This window comes from Chelmon rostratus, chromosome 23 (genome assembly GCF_017976325.1).
Source record: "Chelmon rostratus isolate fCheRos1 chromosome 23, fCheRos1.pri, whole genome shotgun sequence".
Classification (NCBI taxonomy): domain Eukaryota; kingdom Metazoa; phylum Chordata; class Actinopteri; order Chaetodontiformes; family Chaetodontidae; genus Chelmon; species Chelmon rostratus.
Window position 1 is genome coordinate 4,012,737 of NC_055680.1, and position 20,547 is coordinate 4,033,283.

Sequence of the window (20,547 nt, forward strand, 5' to 3'; positions counted from 1 at the left end):
GTCAGATGTAGTCAACTTCAGAGCATAAAGCCGAACGTGATTATTATTTTGGATGGCTTTGCAGTCCATGTCTGTAAATTTGAAAGATAAAATAAATACATTATATATTCAAAATATGCATATGTGTGCACATACCCTCAGGACTGTCATCTCTAGCCTCCGGTTAAATTATTTTGAGAGTGCTCCTGCATAATTACTATTTCTTTGATAGTATAAAACCTGTACCAAACTGGACAAAACTGTACATGAGGTCAAGGTGTGTGCATATGTTGTCCTAGCATTGTTCTATTGAGAGAAGAAAATTATTCCCAGTATTGTGATGGAATACCAACTATATTCATGTTTTGGCTTATAACTCCCAAACTGTAAAATATTAAAATAAGAATTAGTAGCTCAAGACGAGCCTCAAGTTCTGCCCCATTTTCCACCTTGGTGAATGTTGGTGACCATTGCTCCAAAGTTGCAAAGTTAATCACAAACACATCTGGTCACAGTCAATAGTGCACTGCTTTCAGGATAACCTTGCAATAGCCCCTTTATACATTTGTACATTTTTTGAGCAATAAAAATTAAATGCATTGGTTTTACCCATATTTTTGTTTGGGAATTTGCCTTTATTTCTCCAATGAAACGATAGCTGACATGAATAATGTTATTTCAAAATTAAGTGTGTGTGGTGAAGCGTAGTGGCAGAGAGAGTATGCTCTTATGATCTTATAGCGCAATTTATTCTTCAGACGTAAACACTTAGGATGACATTTATCCAAAAAAGTAGCCTACTGCAATTGCTTTGGTTGGTGATAATTAATGTTGAGAGAGTTCATGTCTGTCAAATCTCTTCATAAATAACAATGATTTTTTTATTGTTAAATGCAATCTGTTGCTTTCCAAGCATGTGGCCAGAGGTGTTGGGTTGGCAGCAGTCTTACAGACAGGCAGATAGAGATCAGCAGTGAGTGAAGCCTCGGGTTTGTCCTTCCTGCAGCTGTGAAGGACAGCCTTGGGCTTGAGAGGAGACTGACATCGATTTTCTTGGCCTGGTTATGTGATGGCTGAGGCACCTGCCTCTGATTGTTAACACTGACTAAAACATTTTTGCTTTATTGAAACCATGGCTATGCTGACATACACAGACACATGCATGTGCGCAGAAACACAGATTTTAGGAAAGTTGATGCCTGAGCTGAGAGATGTCGTTCAGTAAAAATCATATAATTCACCAACGTCTCACTTTCTTGTCTTTACCAAATAGATTTATTGATTTTTTTTCTCTACTGGGAACAAAGACTATTCTGGCCACAGGGTGATCTATATAAAAGGCTGTCTAGGTATTGTTTGATTAAACTAGCACAATCAGCTACCTTTCTTTGAACTCTAACAATGAGGTATCCATAAACATCCATTGGTTATTTACTTGTGATTTTTGTTTTCATTGCGTAGCCTTTATTTAACTAGCACAGGTTAGTCCTGATGATGAAAAAAAAAAAACTGTTCTATTCTATCTCCAAACAGAATTATGTGTTAGACCTCCACTGAATGCCTGCGGCCTATGCTTTTTATTACACAACCGTTTTTGAGACAATAATGAACACGAGAGAGAGGACAGGGAGTTGCAGTCAGTGGTATGCACATGAAAGCAGCTCAGCAGAGCATGTGCTGGATTCCATTTATTCTCTACAACTTTTTTTTCTCACCTTATCTTCCACAATCCCAACCCCCTTCAAGTTAGGACATTTTCTGTTTCAGCTACCTTTCAAGTTTAGATCCTGCTGCTTGTGGGTGCCAAGCTGGCAGGAAAAGCACAACTATGCCCTTTACATGGTGGATTGGAGCATGAATGTCAGATGTTGAGATCAAGGTGTGTCTCAGATGAGATGCCCATCCTGCATCTATTGAATGCAGGATGGACAGGCATACAGCAGATGCAACAGATGCTCTAATGTAAGATTTCCCCTTCTTCTGGTATTTTCTATTATCTTGATGTGTGCTCATCTTGCTGTTGGTGAGTGACTGGAATAAATAGTCTTCCCAGTTTGGGATGAACTACAGACAGGGATCAGAGCTAAATGGCAACAGGTTGTGGGAGATGCTATATAGTGGCAGAGTAAAGGCTGCATAGAAATGAAGGGATTATGGTTATGATTCATCTGCTGGTGGCTGCAAATGTCTGCTGGGGATAAAAAATATATATATATTCCGCCTTTGTGCTGAGCCGTATCGGAGCAATGAACTGGTAAACATCTTGCTCGATGATCGTTAAAAAGTGGGTATTGTGCAACTGAGAGGAACCATTTTACGCATCCCACTCCTGGGATGAGCTCTGGAGCACAGCTGGGGTTTAAAATATGCGTATATATATATATATATAAATAAAAAACATTCAAGCATATTTCTTTAAAACAGTGCATTAAAAATTATGCTAACTCTGTAAAATCAGTTAAGACCGGAATAATAAAGATTATCTCAATTTTCATACTTTAACATAAATCATTGAATAACAAGCTGACTTCATTGTACCTGTGAGTAATTCAGTCCTATAGTGGGGATTGTTGTTTTTTTACTGGCGACTGACTCATATTTCTCTCAACTTTTATTAGACACTTTACATTATTTCTGTGATACATGCCACAGGATTAGGTTTGGCTTATTGGCTACTTCATTCAATTATATGATCAGATGATTGATCTGATTGATCAGTGCAAGCTAACTCAGCTCTTACAATAGGTACTTCAGAGGTTCAGCAGTTCTTTAGGGTTGCACCGCTTGATCTAACCAATGTCTGTTTGTTACTTTTTTGGATATTTTCAGGTTGGTGTTCATACCCTACAGTAAATGGTCATCTTAAAACTCCATGATTAAATTCAAGTCTGAAACTCTTGATAATTTTACTGTATCATACCAAAGGAAAGCATGACTTTTTTTGAGAATGTGTAGGAATAGTTTCGCTTCTAATGTGATTATGTAGTGTTAGTGGTAAGTACCTTTATCCAAAGTAGAAGACATATTTAAGTGATGCATGGGTTATGATAATGTACAATTTATGGCCTGTTGATTCATAACCTTGCAAAATAAACGTCAGCCTCCATACATCACTACTCTTAAAACGAATGTACAAAAACTATAGGTGTCTGGCTAACTTTCCTAACACATAGGGGGGATAATGACTGACTGATCTGTGATTTCACTGCTGCATTTATCTATTTTTTTCACAGCAGTAATTAAGGTCTATTTAGCCTACAATCAGAATTAAGGATAAAGGGTACTGAATGTTTAAATATAAACTAGGGTTGGCCGATATGTAAAAAAATTTCCAATCAGCCACCATCAGCCCAACAACAAGCGATTGCCAATACATCTGCACAGCTGTGTGAGTCCCCTGTGGGTACGCCATTGCTGGCCTCTTTCTGCTACTGGGTTTGCTCACCAAATAGAGCCTGTCGTGGAACTACAGCCCTCACCCTAATATTAACTTCATATTTCCCTCCACTTTTGTGAAGCTGAAAATCTTCAAACGAACAAAAATACTTTCCACACCATGTGTTGAGTAAGGTGACGAATGCTTAAACAGGAGCGGTCTTTTAAAACTACGACAAGTCACTTTCTGAATGTGCCAGAGAAATCTGAGCTTTCCCAAAAGTGTTGAGGATCTTGAGATGATTGGAAAACAAATGTAATCAGTGAAACAGAGTTAAGGGCTGAGTCAATTGAAAGGGTATGTTCTGTGTGAATCACCGATGATAGAAGAGGAGAAGCTCTCTCCACACCAGTAAAGGTCAGAACATTCACTGGCTACTGCACTTGTTCACTTCCTTTCTCGCTTGTGAACTTTGCTTTAACGCTTTTTTCTATGGACAGTCCTCACTGGGAGGCCAGAGGCAGCAAAAGGTCAGAGAATGAGGAGACCATGACTGTGAGGGATAGTCAATAGTCAGACTGGAGCACGGTGTGTAGTTTAAAATGCATTTTGGCTGCAGGAGCACACAAAATGAATCAAATTTTCACATAAAAAATCTGTTGTTCATTATTTAAACACCTCCTTTGAAAAATATTTCAAATGCACAAAAGGTCAAAAACAGAGAAGAATGAGTGAGGGACAGAGATAAGTGTGGCAGAGCATAGACAGCTGTGGTGTAAGATACACAAAATAGCATCACAAATAACATCCAGTGTTCATAGCAACAACAAAACAATTGCAAACACATTTTCTCATAAAAAGGAAGTCTAACACATATAATTTGAGGTTAAATCAGAACTTGAATTGTAGCCCTTTAAAAAATCTGAATGCCAAACAATGGGAATGTCAGCAGAGTGGTGATGAGAAACTCTGCACATTCGATAACACTTTCACCTTGAAGTGTTAAGTGAATGGGACACATTTTGCTTTTCATAACTTTGACCAGCAAACACATTTCCAATAGAATCAGCAGTTTTTCTTTTTTTTTTCTTCTCCTTATTTATTCATTGTTTAAACCCAAGCAGAAGGGATAGCAGAAAAGTGTTACCTTCAGCCCCTGGGTCAGGTCGTCGGGGTCAAAGGTGGTCAGAGGTGAAGGTCCAGGACGTGAGCCATAGGACAGGACAGGGGGTGGGACACACATTGGTGGAGGTCACAGAGGCACAAAGACATGGCGGCAAGGAGAGGGAGGAGAAGCAGGAGTAATAACCAAAAAAAAAATAGGAGATGAGGAAGGAGAGGAAGAAGGGAACAGCAACAGGGGAGGATGTTGCAAAGGGTTAAAAAGACAAGGGAGGATTTGGGAAGAAATGGAGGGAGATGGCACCAAGAGAAGGTAAAAAGCAGAGGAGGAAATTGTGAGGGAAAGCGGCAGTTTTGACGGGTTGGGGGCAAAGAGGCTGAGTCAATTCCTCTAAAAAAACAGAACCAAAATAAAAAGGAATGAACCCATACCTTGGTCGTTTAACGTCAGGTGCGCCAGACCTTGAAAGGGAAAAAACAGAAAAAAAGAACAGAAAGAGGAAGAAAAGAAGGTCATAAAAGGCACGGGAAGAAAAAAAGCATTGTCACAACGTTGGACTGCAGTTTGTGACAGACATCCTGGGGCAGACTTGGATGTCAGAGTTCAAATCAAAGGTAAAAAACGAGAAAGAGAGATAGAGAGAGAGAGAGAGCGAATAGTAACAGAAAACAAGCAAACACTTCTTGAGTGAGGTGTGAGGGGTTTAGAAAAAAAAGCATTTTCATTTGGCGCAACCCCCGAAGGCTATTGCTCTCACAAATGCTTTTTTTTCCTCTGGAGTACTTATGGAACACACAGAGAACTGTTTGGCAGAAAAGGCTTAAACTGGATTCCTCGTCTCCTACTGTACTCAAATCACGGAAAAAGAACGTGAGCTCTCACACAGAGAGGGTCAGAGATAAACCTGGAAAACCGCTACAGCATAAAATGCTTTGTGTTGCCTGTAAAAACCAAAGCAAAGATTATTCCAACAAAGATGTGAGTGTACACAACATCACAACAGCAGCCCAAAATATGTATTTTGCTTACAGTAGCCTATTGTGCTCACAGTTCACATCAATGAGATCTTGTTGTTGTTGGTTAACAATAGTGGTAAAGTAACATTCAGTAACTTCTGAATGAGAGGAAACCATTTCACATACTGTGACAATCCACACATACAGAAAAACTTCATAATATCATGACAGTTCGTAACAAACTACTTTGTGACTTCTCAAAACCAAGCAGGTGGGACTTAACAGTCACTGCCAAATTACCTCCGCCTTCTGGTTAAACACAACTGTAGCCAATCCAGTCACAGCACAATCATCCCCACGGAAACAGCATCCACACAATCAAAAGTGCCATTAAAAGCAGCAACGGGCAGAACGATTCCCATCTATCAAAGGTCATTTCTTAAACTAAATCACCAGAGATAGTGTTTACAGTGTTTACATATTTACAACCACAACAACATACATAACAATAGCTGTCACCGTATATAATAGTATATTCTGCCTCCATACAGCACCTGTCTGGGAAGGCTACTATAGAGGGATCATCTGGGAAATAATGCCTGACAGGAGGAAAGATGATAGCAAAATATCTGTTCAAACATCATCGCTTGCAAGGGTAAATATACACTAGCATGTCTTGGAGTTCTTGAAAGCAAACCTCAACAGAAAAATGGAACTAGAAGAAACATGAAACACAGTCTTAACTATGGCCTAAAGCAAGGCTTAGTCCAAAATAAGCTGAATGGCTAAAGAAAATTGAATTTAACCCCAGGCAGCACAGAATATCAACAACATTATGCCTATTGGACTTAAAGCCCCAAAAGGTCAAATCTTTTCAAGCCAACCTGCTTTTTCTTGATCAATACCGTTTCAAACACAAGACTCTTGGCAATACCAGCACACAGCTCAATCTAAACAACCCTTCAGCATCAAGGAAATGCAGCGTTGCAGCCTTGAAGTGCTGTGATTTACTCCTGGAATATCATCATCATTCACATCATCACGTAACAGATGGCTGTAGTGAATATTCAGCACTAGAATCAGCCATTAAGCATGACACAGAATTGGAATTTTTGTCTTGATGCTTGAGATACATACGTTGTTTGCCACTGGTTGCACCAGTGCTACCAACTCCCCCAGTTGGTCCCACCAACACATGATTTGGTCACAGTCTTTTTTTTACCCCCAGACCCACATAAAGAATTATACATGGTCACGTTCCAATTATTGACAATGTAGCGCAATGCAGCACCATGAATAGAGGAATGTTTGGTCATTGGTTCTACTGTTGGGATATGTGTGATGCTTTTAAATTAAAGTAATTACATATATCGTTGCTGATGTTTCAAAAGCTAATATTAGAGCTAGTGTAAGCAAACATGGCTATTGTTAGCATAGCCACTGAAGCCAGTCTGACTAATCCATATGAGACATTTAGAGCTAACTAACCAAATAATGCTTTTATCATTTTTGTATCACCTAACCACAGATTACATAATATAAAACTCAATGGTGCAGAACATCAACCAGGCATTGCTATGGCAAATTATTTATTATTCACTACAAATACTAATGATTGGCTTCCAGTCTAGCCAGTGGATATCTAAATAACGGATCTGGACAAAGACTTCCTCTCCCAGTCCCAACTTGAGACATTTAAACTTGTGCATGTGTACGTCTAAAAGCTGGAGCGAAGCACCTATGTGCAACTTCAAATCAGACACTCAAAAAATAGTTGCAGTCTGGAGGCCTGGTAATCATTCAAACACAGAGCTATGATGATTCAACACAGCCTTTCACTTATCCTCTTGAATCAGGGACATGCTAAAATACTGATTTCAAAACTCTAATGGCAGCAAAAAGGAGAGCCAGCTACACCAAAACGTCAGCTTTCACCATACACAGCAAACATAGTGAGGTTTGTCTCTGAGATGTCCAAGCATTGACATTTGGACCACGGGCTGGAGCGGCTTGACAGCTACGGTTACTTAAACATGCAGTTGCCGTTGGCTTTTTCTTGTAGACAAACAAGAAAAAGATAGTCTCTAATGCCTCAAAAAACAAATTAACACACAACCCCAGCCTAAGAGACTAGCTGACACATCTATACCACCAGCAGCAAGCAGGTAAATCAGAATGCAAAGACTACAGAAGCTCAAATGACTCTTGACTACAAGCTGTTCCTATTGTCCTGTTTCTTAATAACATCTGTGATTCAGAGGCAGAGGAAATGTACAGGCAGAGTGTTTTATTTATCTGGCTGCAGTCCGTTTCCTGCCGGCCCTTGGCAGGGAGTCCAATCATTCTCACTCTGCCTCCCTCTGTTTTTGTTCCCTTGCTCATAATCCATTAAGGAGATAAGGCGAAGGCTCCTGCAATGAAACAGAATGGTGCTGTCGCTGCATACCAAATCATTCAACTACCCTCAACCCCCACCCTGGCCTCATCCACCTCAGGCAGGCAAGAGACAGTGGCACAATTTTATGGCAGAGGAAGACGAGAAAAGGTGAAGAAGGGAAGGTAAGAAAACCTGCACTGAGGAAAAGGTGTCAAGTGGCATCTTCAAAGCCAGGGTTAACAGATTTACAGACAGCTGTGTGGCATACTGGCAAAGAAAAGCCAAAAATCAATCAAAAGGAGATTTTTTTTTTTTTCGTATCAGGAAATTAGAAAGTTCTGATTTGATCTGTGCAAAATGAAAAACTTTTCTTTTCATGCATTTCTCCTAAAACAGAAAGCCACAAAAGCCACAAACACATACAGCCAGCTGTCTTTCACAAGCAAATGGTTTGGGTAAGTGAAGGGGCCGCATGACCGAAATATTTGAATTACTGATCACTGTAAGACATCTGAACACAACAGACATAAGGAAAAGCTTGATCTCTTAATATCCCTTGTGCATTATTACTGGAGCACAACTGGAGTTACCACAGCCACAAGCAGTACCTTGCTACACATACTGGGAACATGACAAAATCCAAGACAAAGCTATGACTCTCCTCATCTCCTTGACATTGGAGCATTTGATTACATCCTTAATTCTGCACTGAGTACAGATGGAAGTGCATAAGGGAACCAGCACCGATTGGAGAGCAGCTCCAATTGGCTGGTTATGATTGAGTGGCAGATGGAGTAGGGTCATAATTCTGCCATTAGGAGGAGACACGCTTACGTGTTATCTGGGCCACTCCTTTTTCCCTCTGTTTTCCCTGTTATTCCACCTTGTCTTCGCTCCCCATCTCCACATGCATCCTCCATCAGCCAGCTGCAGCCGCCTTGTGCTCTCTCTTCCTCATCTGCCACTTTCTTCTGCTTGTCTTTCAGGTCTGATGATCACAAGCCACTATTGTTTTGCAAATACTGCTTTCAATCAAATGGCAGTTGGTGGCTAAAATGCCAGTGGGGCTGGGTATCGTAGAGAAAATGTCAAAACCAATACTGATACCTTGACTTCAACACCAGTTCCTGAACAGTATTCTTTCTATTTCAACAACAACAAAAAAATACATTGCACATTACGGTACAATTACTCACTTCAAAGGAGGGGGCTTTTCGTAGAGCTGAGCAGAAGCTGTCTTAATTATCTACTCATCCTGGATAACTGGACTAAAATGAAGAAACTGGTGAATTATCTGTACACTACTGGACCGTATAGAAAATGAAAATAACTATAACAGGGTTATATCTATGGGTATGGGTTCATTGATATGAATACACTACACTCGCATTTAGCCAAATGTATTAATGTATTTCATGTGCAAACTTCACAATTCATGGACCACCAGTTGTTGTGACAGCTTGCTTGGACAAGCAGATCAGGTTTGGACAAGGTGAAGATAAAAAAAAAAAAAAAAAAAAAAAAAAAAAAGACAGAATTGTTAAAGTAATATGTTTGTTTTGTAAACAGCATTCAACAGGTACAGCATGTTCTTGAATGACCTTGGAAGATATTAATCTGTCACAACGTTCACTGATTATGATGAGCCTCATCGTCCCGCACACATATACACACATGAACAGATGTGCTGGGTCTCAGGACAGCAGCAGCAACACACAATTGGAGGGGACAGAGAAAAATGGGAGTCATCATCATTATCCCTTTCAAGCCCTTCCGCGCTTCTTTTCGTCTCACTTCCTCTGTCCCTCGTTCATCAGGTGGACACATACACTAAGTCAGAGGGAAGAATGTGTTTGCTTCTCAAGCCCCCTGCGGTGCTGGGACAGCATGTTAAATAGCATCCTCCTCCACGGACCCTCATCAGCATATGGCCACCGCACTTTACTTGCTTCCTGAAAGCACATGCCATACTGACACATAAGCCTCTTCTTTACTTGCTGATCTCAAAATGGTAGTCACACATCAGCGGCTAAAACATATGGCTGAGGACAATGCCTTTGATGACTTTAGTGGGAGTGAGCATTACCAAAATGCACGAACTATTGAAGTGTATAAAAGTCATGAAGTATAAAATAAGAACAATAAATGGTTTTATGTGCAGCTTATTGCTTTGGTGCACTCCTTGGCATGAGATATAAAACTGCGCAATATCCAAAACGTTTGACACATCCACAAATCACTGGCGTTTACTAGGCCCGGGCACAGATAAAGTTTCACAGCGTCATCATCACTGTACGTCTCTCATTGCCAAAAAGCACAGGCATGGCCCTTTGAGGCCTCAGAAACAAACCAGAGCAATTTGTGAAAACATCTGCTCAAAAGAAGTTGGAAAATGGTTCTGATTGAAAGTGAATAATATTCATCTCAGTAGGCTGATCTATAATGCATAGTGTCTTTGCACAGCTTAAGTAATATAGAAACTGTAGCAGGATTTAATAGTGCTTTAATAATTCATTGTGGATATCTATTCTATGAGAGAGACAGGAAGAGATTGTGGGAGGTAAGAGGCTAAGAAGACCTCTGCAATCTTGCAGAGTTATAGATTGGTGTTAAAGGCTTCCATGTCTTTCAGTGCTTTAAATTATTAACTTAGAGCTTTCCCCAGTTTCAAAAGGAAAAGACATGTTCTATATTTTAACATCAAATGAAATCAAGTGAAAATCTTGCTCTCTGGGTCCACTGCGGCTTACTGACAGCGTAAAGTCATAGACTGCAGCTCACTGTAATTTTAATAAACGATAAAAAAAAACACACATGCAGACACAAAGCAGAAGGCAGTCTCATCTCATGAAGCTGTAGCTCTGGGAGTATGTTGCACAGAGGAAGCAATTTACATTCTCTCCTCTGACTGGACGGTTGCGGTCTAATGTAGTTGCTGTACTACACAAGAGGAGGCTGTTCATTCCTTGTCGAACAGTTTGTTTCTCCCCTAGTGAAGAATAGCTTTAGTTGTTATAACTGTTTCAATACAAGAAAGTCGCCTGAGCTGGCAAGAACCTGTATCTGGCATGCTGAGATAGAGCCTTGTCAATCACATGCCGTCTGCACTGACCCTTAATCGAATAGCTAAGCAAAGGCTGGAGAAGCTTTGATTGGTTGGACCTTATATGGACAATAGGTTAAGCTTATTTCAGTACACAAACTGAGTAAGTGTTCCTTCGGAGTGCCTGTACAGGAGCAGTCCATTGCATTAGTCAGTGCATTAGTCAACTACTGGAAACAAAAGTCCAGTGTTCAAATTCACCACAAGACACCAAAAAGAAGTTGGGAAACAGTAATGACATTGAAATGAGTTTGACACAACATCTAGTGGCCATTTAGTGATTTTCCGGTATATTTCTGCAAAAGTAAAATCGTGGTGTAGTTACTAGTCCACTCTTGTCATCATGACAAATAAGTAAATGCAGTTAGTGTAGCTGGGGTGTAATAAATACAGTCAGAGTGACAAACAAACAACTAACTGTGCAAGCTACCAATAGAAGCAGTGTACTAAATCATGTTTTGGCTGTGAGATCTTCAAGTGTTGAGAATTAACAAAATGCAGGAGTGGTTTCAGAATTTTTTATAGCTCTGCAAATAAACACTGAAGACAAGGTGAAGTCTAGCTGACCACAGCTGCTTTTCTCTATGAATGATGAAACTACCAGTTTTTACCAGACACACCCAAACTTACAGGCGTTGAGTGACTCAACACACATTTAGGGAGGAATATTAGTTTAAACACCTCCATGTTGGCTGCAGCATTTTGCTCTTGTGGCAATCGCTGTGTTTTATAGAGTACAGGGTCCATTAGATATCACAGTACTACTCAGGTCCCTCCCTACAGACTTATCCTGCAGCCAGAGCCTGCAGGGCCGCATATCTTGAATGTTACAGTATGCACCGCAGCCCTATGACTACTATGCAACACGGTCTGTTGCCTCACAACCGACCACTTACTACAGCGATGTGAAGAGAGCAAAGCTTGAATTTGAAGCAAAAGGCATTGCTGTATTTCAGCAACAATGAAGCAAAATGGTACACTGGCTGTGTATTCAAGGCAATACGCAGGTGGTGAGTAGGCAATTCAAAAATCTTCACAGTAGGACGCCACAATACAATTTTCACATTGTTTCACATGTTATGACTGATATGAAATATTTGTTCTGCTTCTGTCTATGTGTGTGTGTTAATGATGTAGATTAATGTACACACAGTACACAGACTTTATGCTAGTGAGTAGTATTGTATGGTGTCATATTGACTTCGGAGATTACTCGTTCACTTGTGAATATCTGGTGAAATTTATGTAGTAAACTATGTAGACTTCTATTTTTTAGTATTTATGCATTGAGTGTAGCAAAAAAGTCTAAGTGAATGTTTTTTTCTTGGCTTGGTGTGTTTGGTTTCTGGCAGAATGCCCTAGATTCTCAAGGTAGCTGCATAAAAAATATACTCCTTTTACAGCAATTGAGAATTCTCTTCTGAGTGAGTGAGTGTCTGTGCGTGTGTGTGTGCATGTGTATGTATGCACATGCATTTCATTTCCTTGGAAATTCCACGGGGAACTGTTGACCCCAGGCGAGGCACTTAAGCTGAGCGAGTGAAGCATTAAATCTTTATGGTCACTCTCCACTTTACACAGCAACAACAGCCATCATCTGTCAGGAGCTGTGCACAAAGTTGTTTCAAAACCTGTCAAATGACATGATTTACGATTCAAAGTCACAATTAGACAGAGCCACAGCACATAATTAAGACTGCAGATGCCAAAGTTTGCAGAGACAGAGTATTCAAACCAGTGCTGCCATGACAGATAATCCAAAACATTCTTGTCTTGATTTTGGCTCCAACTTGCACCATTGCTTTGGTGTTCTGGAATTAATGTAAGCCCTGTCCTAACATACTCAAAATTTGATTCATTTTAAAGCCACTTCAACAAAGAAACACACCAATGTAAACATAGCAGCATACAGATAAAGACACTACACAACATCTTCATAAATACACTTTAAAGATATAAACACATGTCAAAGTAACATTTCTGTTTTTATTCAGCAAGGGCTTACCCACACTGCACACACTTTGACTGTTGTGTATGGGCTTAATATATGTCTATTTTGTATTTGGGGAGATCACAGTTAAGTCTTACAATGGGAAATATCTCATATCAAGATATTAAGCTCCTCCACATCTCCTAATTAGCTGCATAACGCTGGGTGAATCACTTTGACTCACACATTTTGTTCATTAAAATACGGCTAATATGTCGTGGGATGTGTCTGCACAAACAAATCAGAGCGTGTTGGAGATTGGTGAGGAGTAGAGATCTGAACAGTTGCCGTTCCATCTTAATTAAACAGTTCATAAATAAATTGGACCTCCATATGTTGAGCCTGAGAATTTGGGTGGATTTCAGGATTTAGCCATCGAAGCTAACACACAGAGGGGATGTTGATGATTTCTCCACTTACGCTAATTTGCACAAGGCAGACTAAAGATGCTCTGAGGAGCTACTGTGTTCTACTGACTCTTATACAAAACACCAATACATTCACTTCAAAGGATGGGCTCCACCAGCACTAAAAGCTAAATGTGTAACATAGCGAACATAGCCTCCTCATGGCCAAGAGTGTCTCTGCTCAATTTAAACTTGAATTGTTGTCCGTCTGTCGCTTCATTGTCTGCATTTTTTCCAGGTACCAAATGTTTTGAGTTTCTGGCCTGGAAGAACCATGCTGGGTTCATCTTGGGAGAACCAATAAATTCTAGGTCTGACCTCTATTTTCCTTTCATTTATGAGGTCAAAAGTAATCATTAGTCCTCACTGAGATCTGGTGTCCTCTCTCCATCTGTCCTTCCTCTCCTCTTCCTAATCTTCAACTGCCAGCACCGCAGATGCATCCTACAACCGTTCCCTGGTCCATCCGCCCTATTTCCACAGTCAATTTCATGGAATGAATGCATCTGATTGCCACTTCTGGACTCTGCTCATTAGGGAAGCAGAAAGTAGGGAGTGGGTGGCAAAATGCATGTCATTCTTTTTCGTGGGATGTTGGAAGCTGTAATTGCAACATCAGATGTGATGGAGAGACCGGCAGCACTGATGGAAGGAAGGAAGAAAGTCCTCAAGTGGATGATTAGCACATGCAACCACGCCCCCTTTCTTATGCACAAAGCCACCAGAATACCTCATCCTCTGCACACACATAACATATCCAAAGCTACTAGCATGATTTCAAGTCTTTGCTTCACCTTTTGCTCTTCTTATTCTCGCAATCTGTCTTCATCTGGTCATGTGGGTTCATACTGAGTTTCAAATCTCAGTTAATATAAAAATGCTGAAAGAGTCCCAGAATGAAAAGTTGGGAATAGTTTTCAATTATTAGTGACGTGTCTCAAGTATCAACATTGAGATATATTCAACTCCAAAGTTTGCTAAATGACTTGTACAAGGAGATTTTGTTTTTGTGATATCATTGCTACGTCAACTACAACAAAAGTAAACGCGTGTCAGTGAGATAAAGTAAAAAAAAAACAACAAAATCCCCTGGTCCTCTGAGCCACAGAAGCTCAAGTCAGAGGCGAAGTAATCTACAGGGACATTAGTGCAAAATAGCACCTTGCCTTGAGCGTTTGCTGATGCTTAATGTTTCATTTTGACAATTTTCTCCCTTCAGCCGGTGTTTAGGAGCACACATCCTGTTCCTCTCCACTAACAGCACGGCGGTGAACTGTAGTTTCGGGTTAGGAAAAAAAATAAAATCGTAATGACTTTTCCTGGAAATGCGGCTTCCTGTGAGGTTTTGACAGGGTGACTTCCTGTCTTGTGGCAGGGGGTGGGTCTCAGCAGGTAACCACAACAACATCCCATAATGGAAAATTAATGTCTTCCAACTGAGACAACGCACTAACTTCATTTAGCTCATTGGGTCTTGTAAACACCATTAGACCATAGAATCTGCAGTGCTCCTGGAAGTTCAGTCATTTGAGAGAGAGTTTGATAATTATAGTAAAATTAATGGAAATTGTGTAACAAATGTATTCATAATTCATGAGCCTATTTTCTGAGGATGGAATCCTCCTTGTGGGGGATGATATGCAGCTTGATGCACTGAGACTAGAAAGTCCCAACTGGTGCATCCACCAGCATAATGGTATGTTTCTTTGCAGCATAATGCTGCGATAAGATGGTTCTGAAGGGTTGCTTAAACCTGTGTGCAAGTTGAATTATGCCGAAACAATTGTTAAATAGTTAAGTCTTAATTGTGCTTACCACGTCTGTCAATCACGTGAATTAAAGAATTTAAATTTTAACATATAGGCAAGCATTCCTACGGTGAACCTTCACCAGGAAAATATATCTATTTTTTGCTGTGTGAGCAAGAGCGTATGTGTGTTCAGTGCATGGGAAATGTCAAATGTCAAAAAGAAAATGTCCAACAAATGTGGAAAGAAGTCAAAAGCAGTCTTAATATGAAAAGAACATACGTTGAAGGATGATATTGATTAGTATAGCCAACTCTTTTGAAGGTAAAGCCTAGCCATAAAATGGCAGAGCTCAACTCTAAAATTAAGGAAACAACAATTCACAAGTTGTTTTTTCCCGGAGACACAACAGTATCTCGTTTAGTTTCAGCCGCTGAGCAAAAAGCCCTGCTGCTTGCTTTCATCTCGCCAAACTCTAATTAGGCAAACTGAACAAATACCAGCGAGAGAGAAGTCCTCTGCATATTCAAACAAAAGGGCTCCTGAGTTCGAGCGAGCAGAAGGAGCTAAGGAGAGGGAGAAAGAGAAGAGAGAGAGCTGATCACAAGAAAATTAAACAGCACTGAACCTTGTAAACAAATATTTCAACAATGTTAAACACAATGTAGGAGACGTCTGGTGCCGCTGTGCTGTGAAATAGCCCAGCTCTGTTCAAAATGGGGTTTCACGTATGATGCGCACTGAGAAAAATCCAGCTAAAGAGACAGAACAGGAACAAAAAAGATCAAGTGTGTGTATGTCTGCATGTACTGTATCCATGAAGAGGTATCAATAAAATAATGTTATTATGATGTATAATGTTAAATAATACAAAAGGTTTTAATACAAGAGATTACACACAAATGTGCCCAGTGGAGCAAGGTGAGGCCTCTTCTTAGAAGGCGAGGCAGAAACTGCTGATCACCTGCCTGGAAATGCCTAAAGCCCGTCATTGCCTTCATTAATAATTTTTCCTTTAGCGATGTGGAGTGTTCCACCTTGAAGTGTCAGCTATATTTCCCTGAAATATATGAGCGACTGTAGTCGGCCCAAGAACGTTGAGGTGAGGGAGAAGACTGACACAAATCCATTTCTTTTCCCTTAACATCATAGAAATGTTTTCTTCCCAAGTTTTGTTTCTCTTGAAAGTCACTCATCACTTTTCAGGTCTTCTGTGGACAAATGCATGAGATGCTGCAGCCCAACCCTTGTTGGCATGGCAACTGGCTCCAGTATCTTACCTGCCATGATGACGGCCATACTGGTGCATTCACATTCTGCTTCGCATTCCTCCGCTCTCTTTGTCTTTCTTCATCTGTCTTTCTCATCTACTTATGTTATATTTGTACTCTTTCTTGTTCTTTTTCTGCCTGATTTTATCTGCCTTTCATCCTAACCTCCATCATCCCCCCCTTCTTTTGTCCCCCTTTTTTATTCGGCCTCACTGTGGAGCTTGCTCACGTCTCCCTCTCAGTGTGCCTTTCCCTGCTAGCAATTAAGCTTGCCATTGTGTGTTTTTATTACATTATCCACCCAAATACATAATGCTTAACTCTTTAAGTCAAGGGGGATTTGCTTTTGAAAAAGGATATAAACCTGAATTAGAGAATCCAGTAATTGTATTAAGAGTGCTTTTGAATCAGTCTCCTGGTTCATTGTCCACAGAGGTAAAGTCAGCTGAGATTGCAGGTATAAGGCATTGGAATAAACCTAACCTTTTCATAAATCATCCCACTGCAGTGAAATTGCCTTTTGGGGGAAAATCCTTTTTATATAGTCAGGAGTCCCGTAGCCCATTAAGTCCAAATTGCCATGGCTTTATTGTTTAACTGTAAGGATTTGTCAGCATACATAACAATACTGATGAAGTGCAGACAAGTGTAATGAACACAGACCTGCATTAATTTGCATTTTATTACATTATGATCATATAAAAAAGCAAGTCGAAATAAGACTTGTACAAAACCAAGGGAATCAAGTGAACCAACAGTATATTTAGAGTATGTAACGTGTATTTTGGTCCAACACATGAATCACATCCATTTCTCTGGCACCTGGCTATCTAGAATAAAAGAAACAGATTGGAGTAGCCTGTTAGCCCAAGGGGCTCGCTGGAGATCAACACAAGCCTAAGGTGCAAGAAGCCCATTTATCTGACAACCAGACCTGATGTATGTATGTGTATATGCATGCGAAAACGTGCACTTTTGCCAATGTCCTTGGGACTTTTTACTACTGTACGCAAATACTCTCATCACTGCTGCCGCCAAAACCCTTGTCACCACCGTCGTCGTTTTGGCTAGCGCTCATACAGTGTAGGATTGCTTAATCAGATAGGGCTGTTATGCCAGGCTCCACTGATCCCATCTGTCACGACTTCATCCTCGGATCCGCCGTGCTGTTTCGAGCCCCACGACAGCTCTTTAAGAAAACCACTCAATCTGTTCTCTGGGCTATTTTTGCATCTTTTGCGATTTTACTCTCAATACAGGAGAAAGGGAAGTATAGAGCTGCAGGTTTCTTGACACAATTCAATATTTTCACTTGGATTCAGGATTTGCCCAACCTCCCTGATCTGTGATGCCACTCTCCCCCACCCTCCACCCATTACCGCCACCTCCACAGAGGCACCTGGCAGTAGATCAGAGGGGCCTGGTGCTGCCTGAATCACGAGCTATTTGGCGTTCAATGCCCTCATCCCCTCCATGGCATTCATTCCTAGCAGTGAGTCTGCAGCTGAATACCAGTCGCCACTGGATCAGCTCATCCCCGGGGAGCCCAGAGGAAACTGGATTAGTCGCTCATAATGCAAATAAAAGAGAGACCACTAAATACGGTGCCTTTGTCCGTCTCTGTGTGCAGTGGCGGGGGGTCATTACTTGGTCACCAGTTTACAAGTTGTAGAGGGCAGATAAGTCACTGCTTCCAATGGATTTTTAGATTGCAGTTGTGAGGCTTTTACTGGATTCAAGAAATAACGTCTGACTGTCTCCTAAGAATGATAGTCCAGTTTGCTACCCCATAAATGCTGCTAGTTCATGAAAACTTAGATTTGCTTCAATCTGTTGGCAGTGTTTTGGTTTGTTTCCATGTTATATCGATGTAAAATTTAACAGTTAGTATGGACAATGAGAGTCAAATGCCACAATACCAACTCCACTCTTTGATGTAAGTACAGTCTATGTGCAGTGCATTGCAGTGTTAAAACACCAAATCCATGACTGGTTAGCACCAAAGATATCGCGAAAGTCAGGAAAAACAAGCTTCCTGAGGATTACCGCTCTAATCCATGATACTCTATGAATGCTAATGTGCCAGCTCTAGGCACAAAGAACTCAAATCCTCTGCGGCCCTCCACTGCTCCCCTTTGCTTATTAGAACTTCTTATTATGTGACACTATAAAAAGATTGATTTTGGTGATCCACAAGAGTGATAACATTAGCATGTGTTAAATAGTCAGGACATGTACACTGCTGTGTCAGGACTAGCTAAAGACCACTGTTGAGTATCTGACATGGGGTCGCCAGGGAACGGGCTGACATGACTTGTCTGGATCATCTTGTCTCTCAAAAGCCTAAAACAAACTTCCTGACATGTACAGTACATACACACATATTAGCTAAGATGGTCTCTCTCTCTGGCTATCTTCTGTCAAGTCCAAGAAACTGGCCACAAGGTCATTGAACTGCTAAATCCAATTATATGCAATTATCCAGTGTGTCTCATACCAAAGAAAAGAGCTTTATCTGACCAGGGGAGAATGGAATATTGAAAAAGGAAGCGGTTTTCTCAATGGGGTACACTCCGTTGACCATGAATTCATCTCTGGTGGGGCTTTTAAGGAAGGCCTGTGTGTGGCCTGCGTGCCCTATACCCTATATCTGCTTGTCAAGCTGCCTTGGTAGAAAATAATAAAACTGGGTCTTCTTTTACCAAATCCATCTGTTTCCGGTGGTCCAGGGTATAATAACCCCTATCAGGACAGTGACAATGAAAAAACTGACAGTTGTCTTGTCCCACACAGTTCTCCTGCAACACTCAAATAATATACAGTAGCTACGCATGCACCAATAACAAAATTGAAGAAGTCAATTAAAAGTTACTTTCAGCAGTAACTGGTCAAGTAATCCAATGACTATTGAGATAAGTATCTGGTAACTGTAACTAATGTTTACAAACCAATAGCCAGACAATGGTGTGTGTGACCTGCAATGTGTCTCAATAAATGTCTTATTTACAGTTGTGATAAAAAGCATAAAGATTACAATATCAGGACTGCTGTACTGGATTCAAACAGTAAACTGGAGAGACAACATTAATTTAGGACAACTCCAAAAGAAAAAAAAAAAGCAGTTTCTTAGAAATAGCCTATATTACATTGATCCAGATCAATCAATTTCCATATGAGGTCCTGTAATTAAAACTAATTGCTTGGCTAAATGTGGCACCTGAAACTGGGATAAAGATTGATACCAGCTGTAGTGGAATGGATCTGCCTTGGAAAAAGAGTCAGGCAGCCAAATCAATAACTGTTTCTGAGTATTCCATCAGTGTCTGTAACAAAAGCGTATAATTAGAGCTGCCTCAGAAATACCAAAATCAATCAAGAGGTGTTTTATTTTTCTTTTCTTATTTTTTCTTTTTTTTCTGCTCGGGCTTATCACTGACAATTCAACCGTTTTGTGTGTGTTGTCTTTAGTTAACAAGGTGGTAGCACTGCCTTGTCTGCATTCCAATTCCCCCAGACGCTGCTTCCATGCAAAGTTTGTTTGCATTCACCTCCCATATTGCAATCGGTTCTCCGTCCCCTTCCTGCACCTCAAGTATCTCTCAGCTACTGCATTTACTGAAAGTGAGGCAGCTCAGGGAGGAGGCCAAAGAGTGATCAGTGTCATCTCCTCTTCATTTCTATGATCAACGGCACCTCTTGGGGCTCCAACCAGCAGATCTGGGTACCCGGCACTTCTGAACAGGTGCCATCTGCCACTGCCATCCCCAAGGCAAGGCGGCAAGCTGTGGCTGGGGCTCTCCGCTGGTGCAGCAGTGAATATGAGTGTATATGTGTGTGAGTGTATCACCCAGAGTTACTGGGTAGGGTTATACATATTAATGAGCATCTGTGCTTACGGGGAGCACTCTTGCTATAATGCTTTTAGTGTTTTCACACAGTACTGGAACAGCGCAATGCAACAGGTGTTTGTGTGTGTGTGTGTGTGTGTGTGTGTGTGTGTGCATATGTTTGTGATGTAGCTTGTGCACATGTGCTAAAATTCAAACTGATTGTTAAATTCTCCTCAGATCCTGAAGGAGAAACTAACAATCAAACAAACAAGGCCCATGCTGGTGCTACAATTAGAGTGTTTTCACAAAGTGATAGAGTTGGGAAATGCAACACGTGTACATGTACGTTAAAACTGAAATGACAACCCAATACAACATGTGAAAAAT

The 20,547-nt window shown here is 40.7% G+C and overlaps 1 protein-coding gene across 1 annotated transcript in view; it reads right to left on the minus strand.

Annotated features, from left to right (window-relative positions):
- nrxn2b (neurexin 2b) overlaps positions 1–20,547 on the minus strand; it is a 550,653-nt gene that overhangs the window by 447,311 nt on the left and 82,795 nt on the right. The window contains exons 3-4 of the mRNA XM_041964490.1: positions 4,910–4,939; positions 4,503–4,511 (exon numbers count right to left, since the gene is read on the minus strand). Of these exons, the coding sequence (XP_041820424.1) occupies positions 4,503–4,511; positions 4,910–4,939 (39 nt within the window). The remainder of the gene's footprint in view (positions 1–4,502; positions 4,512–4,909; positions 4,940–20,547) is intronic.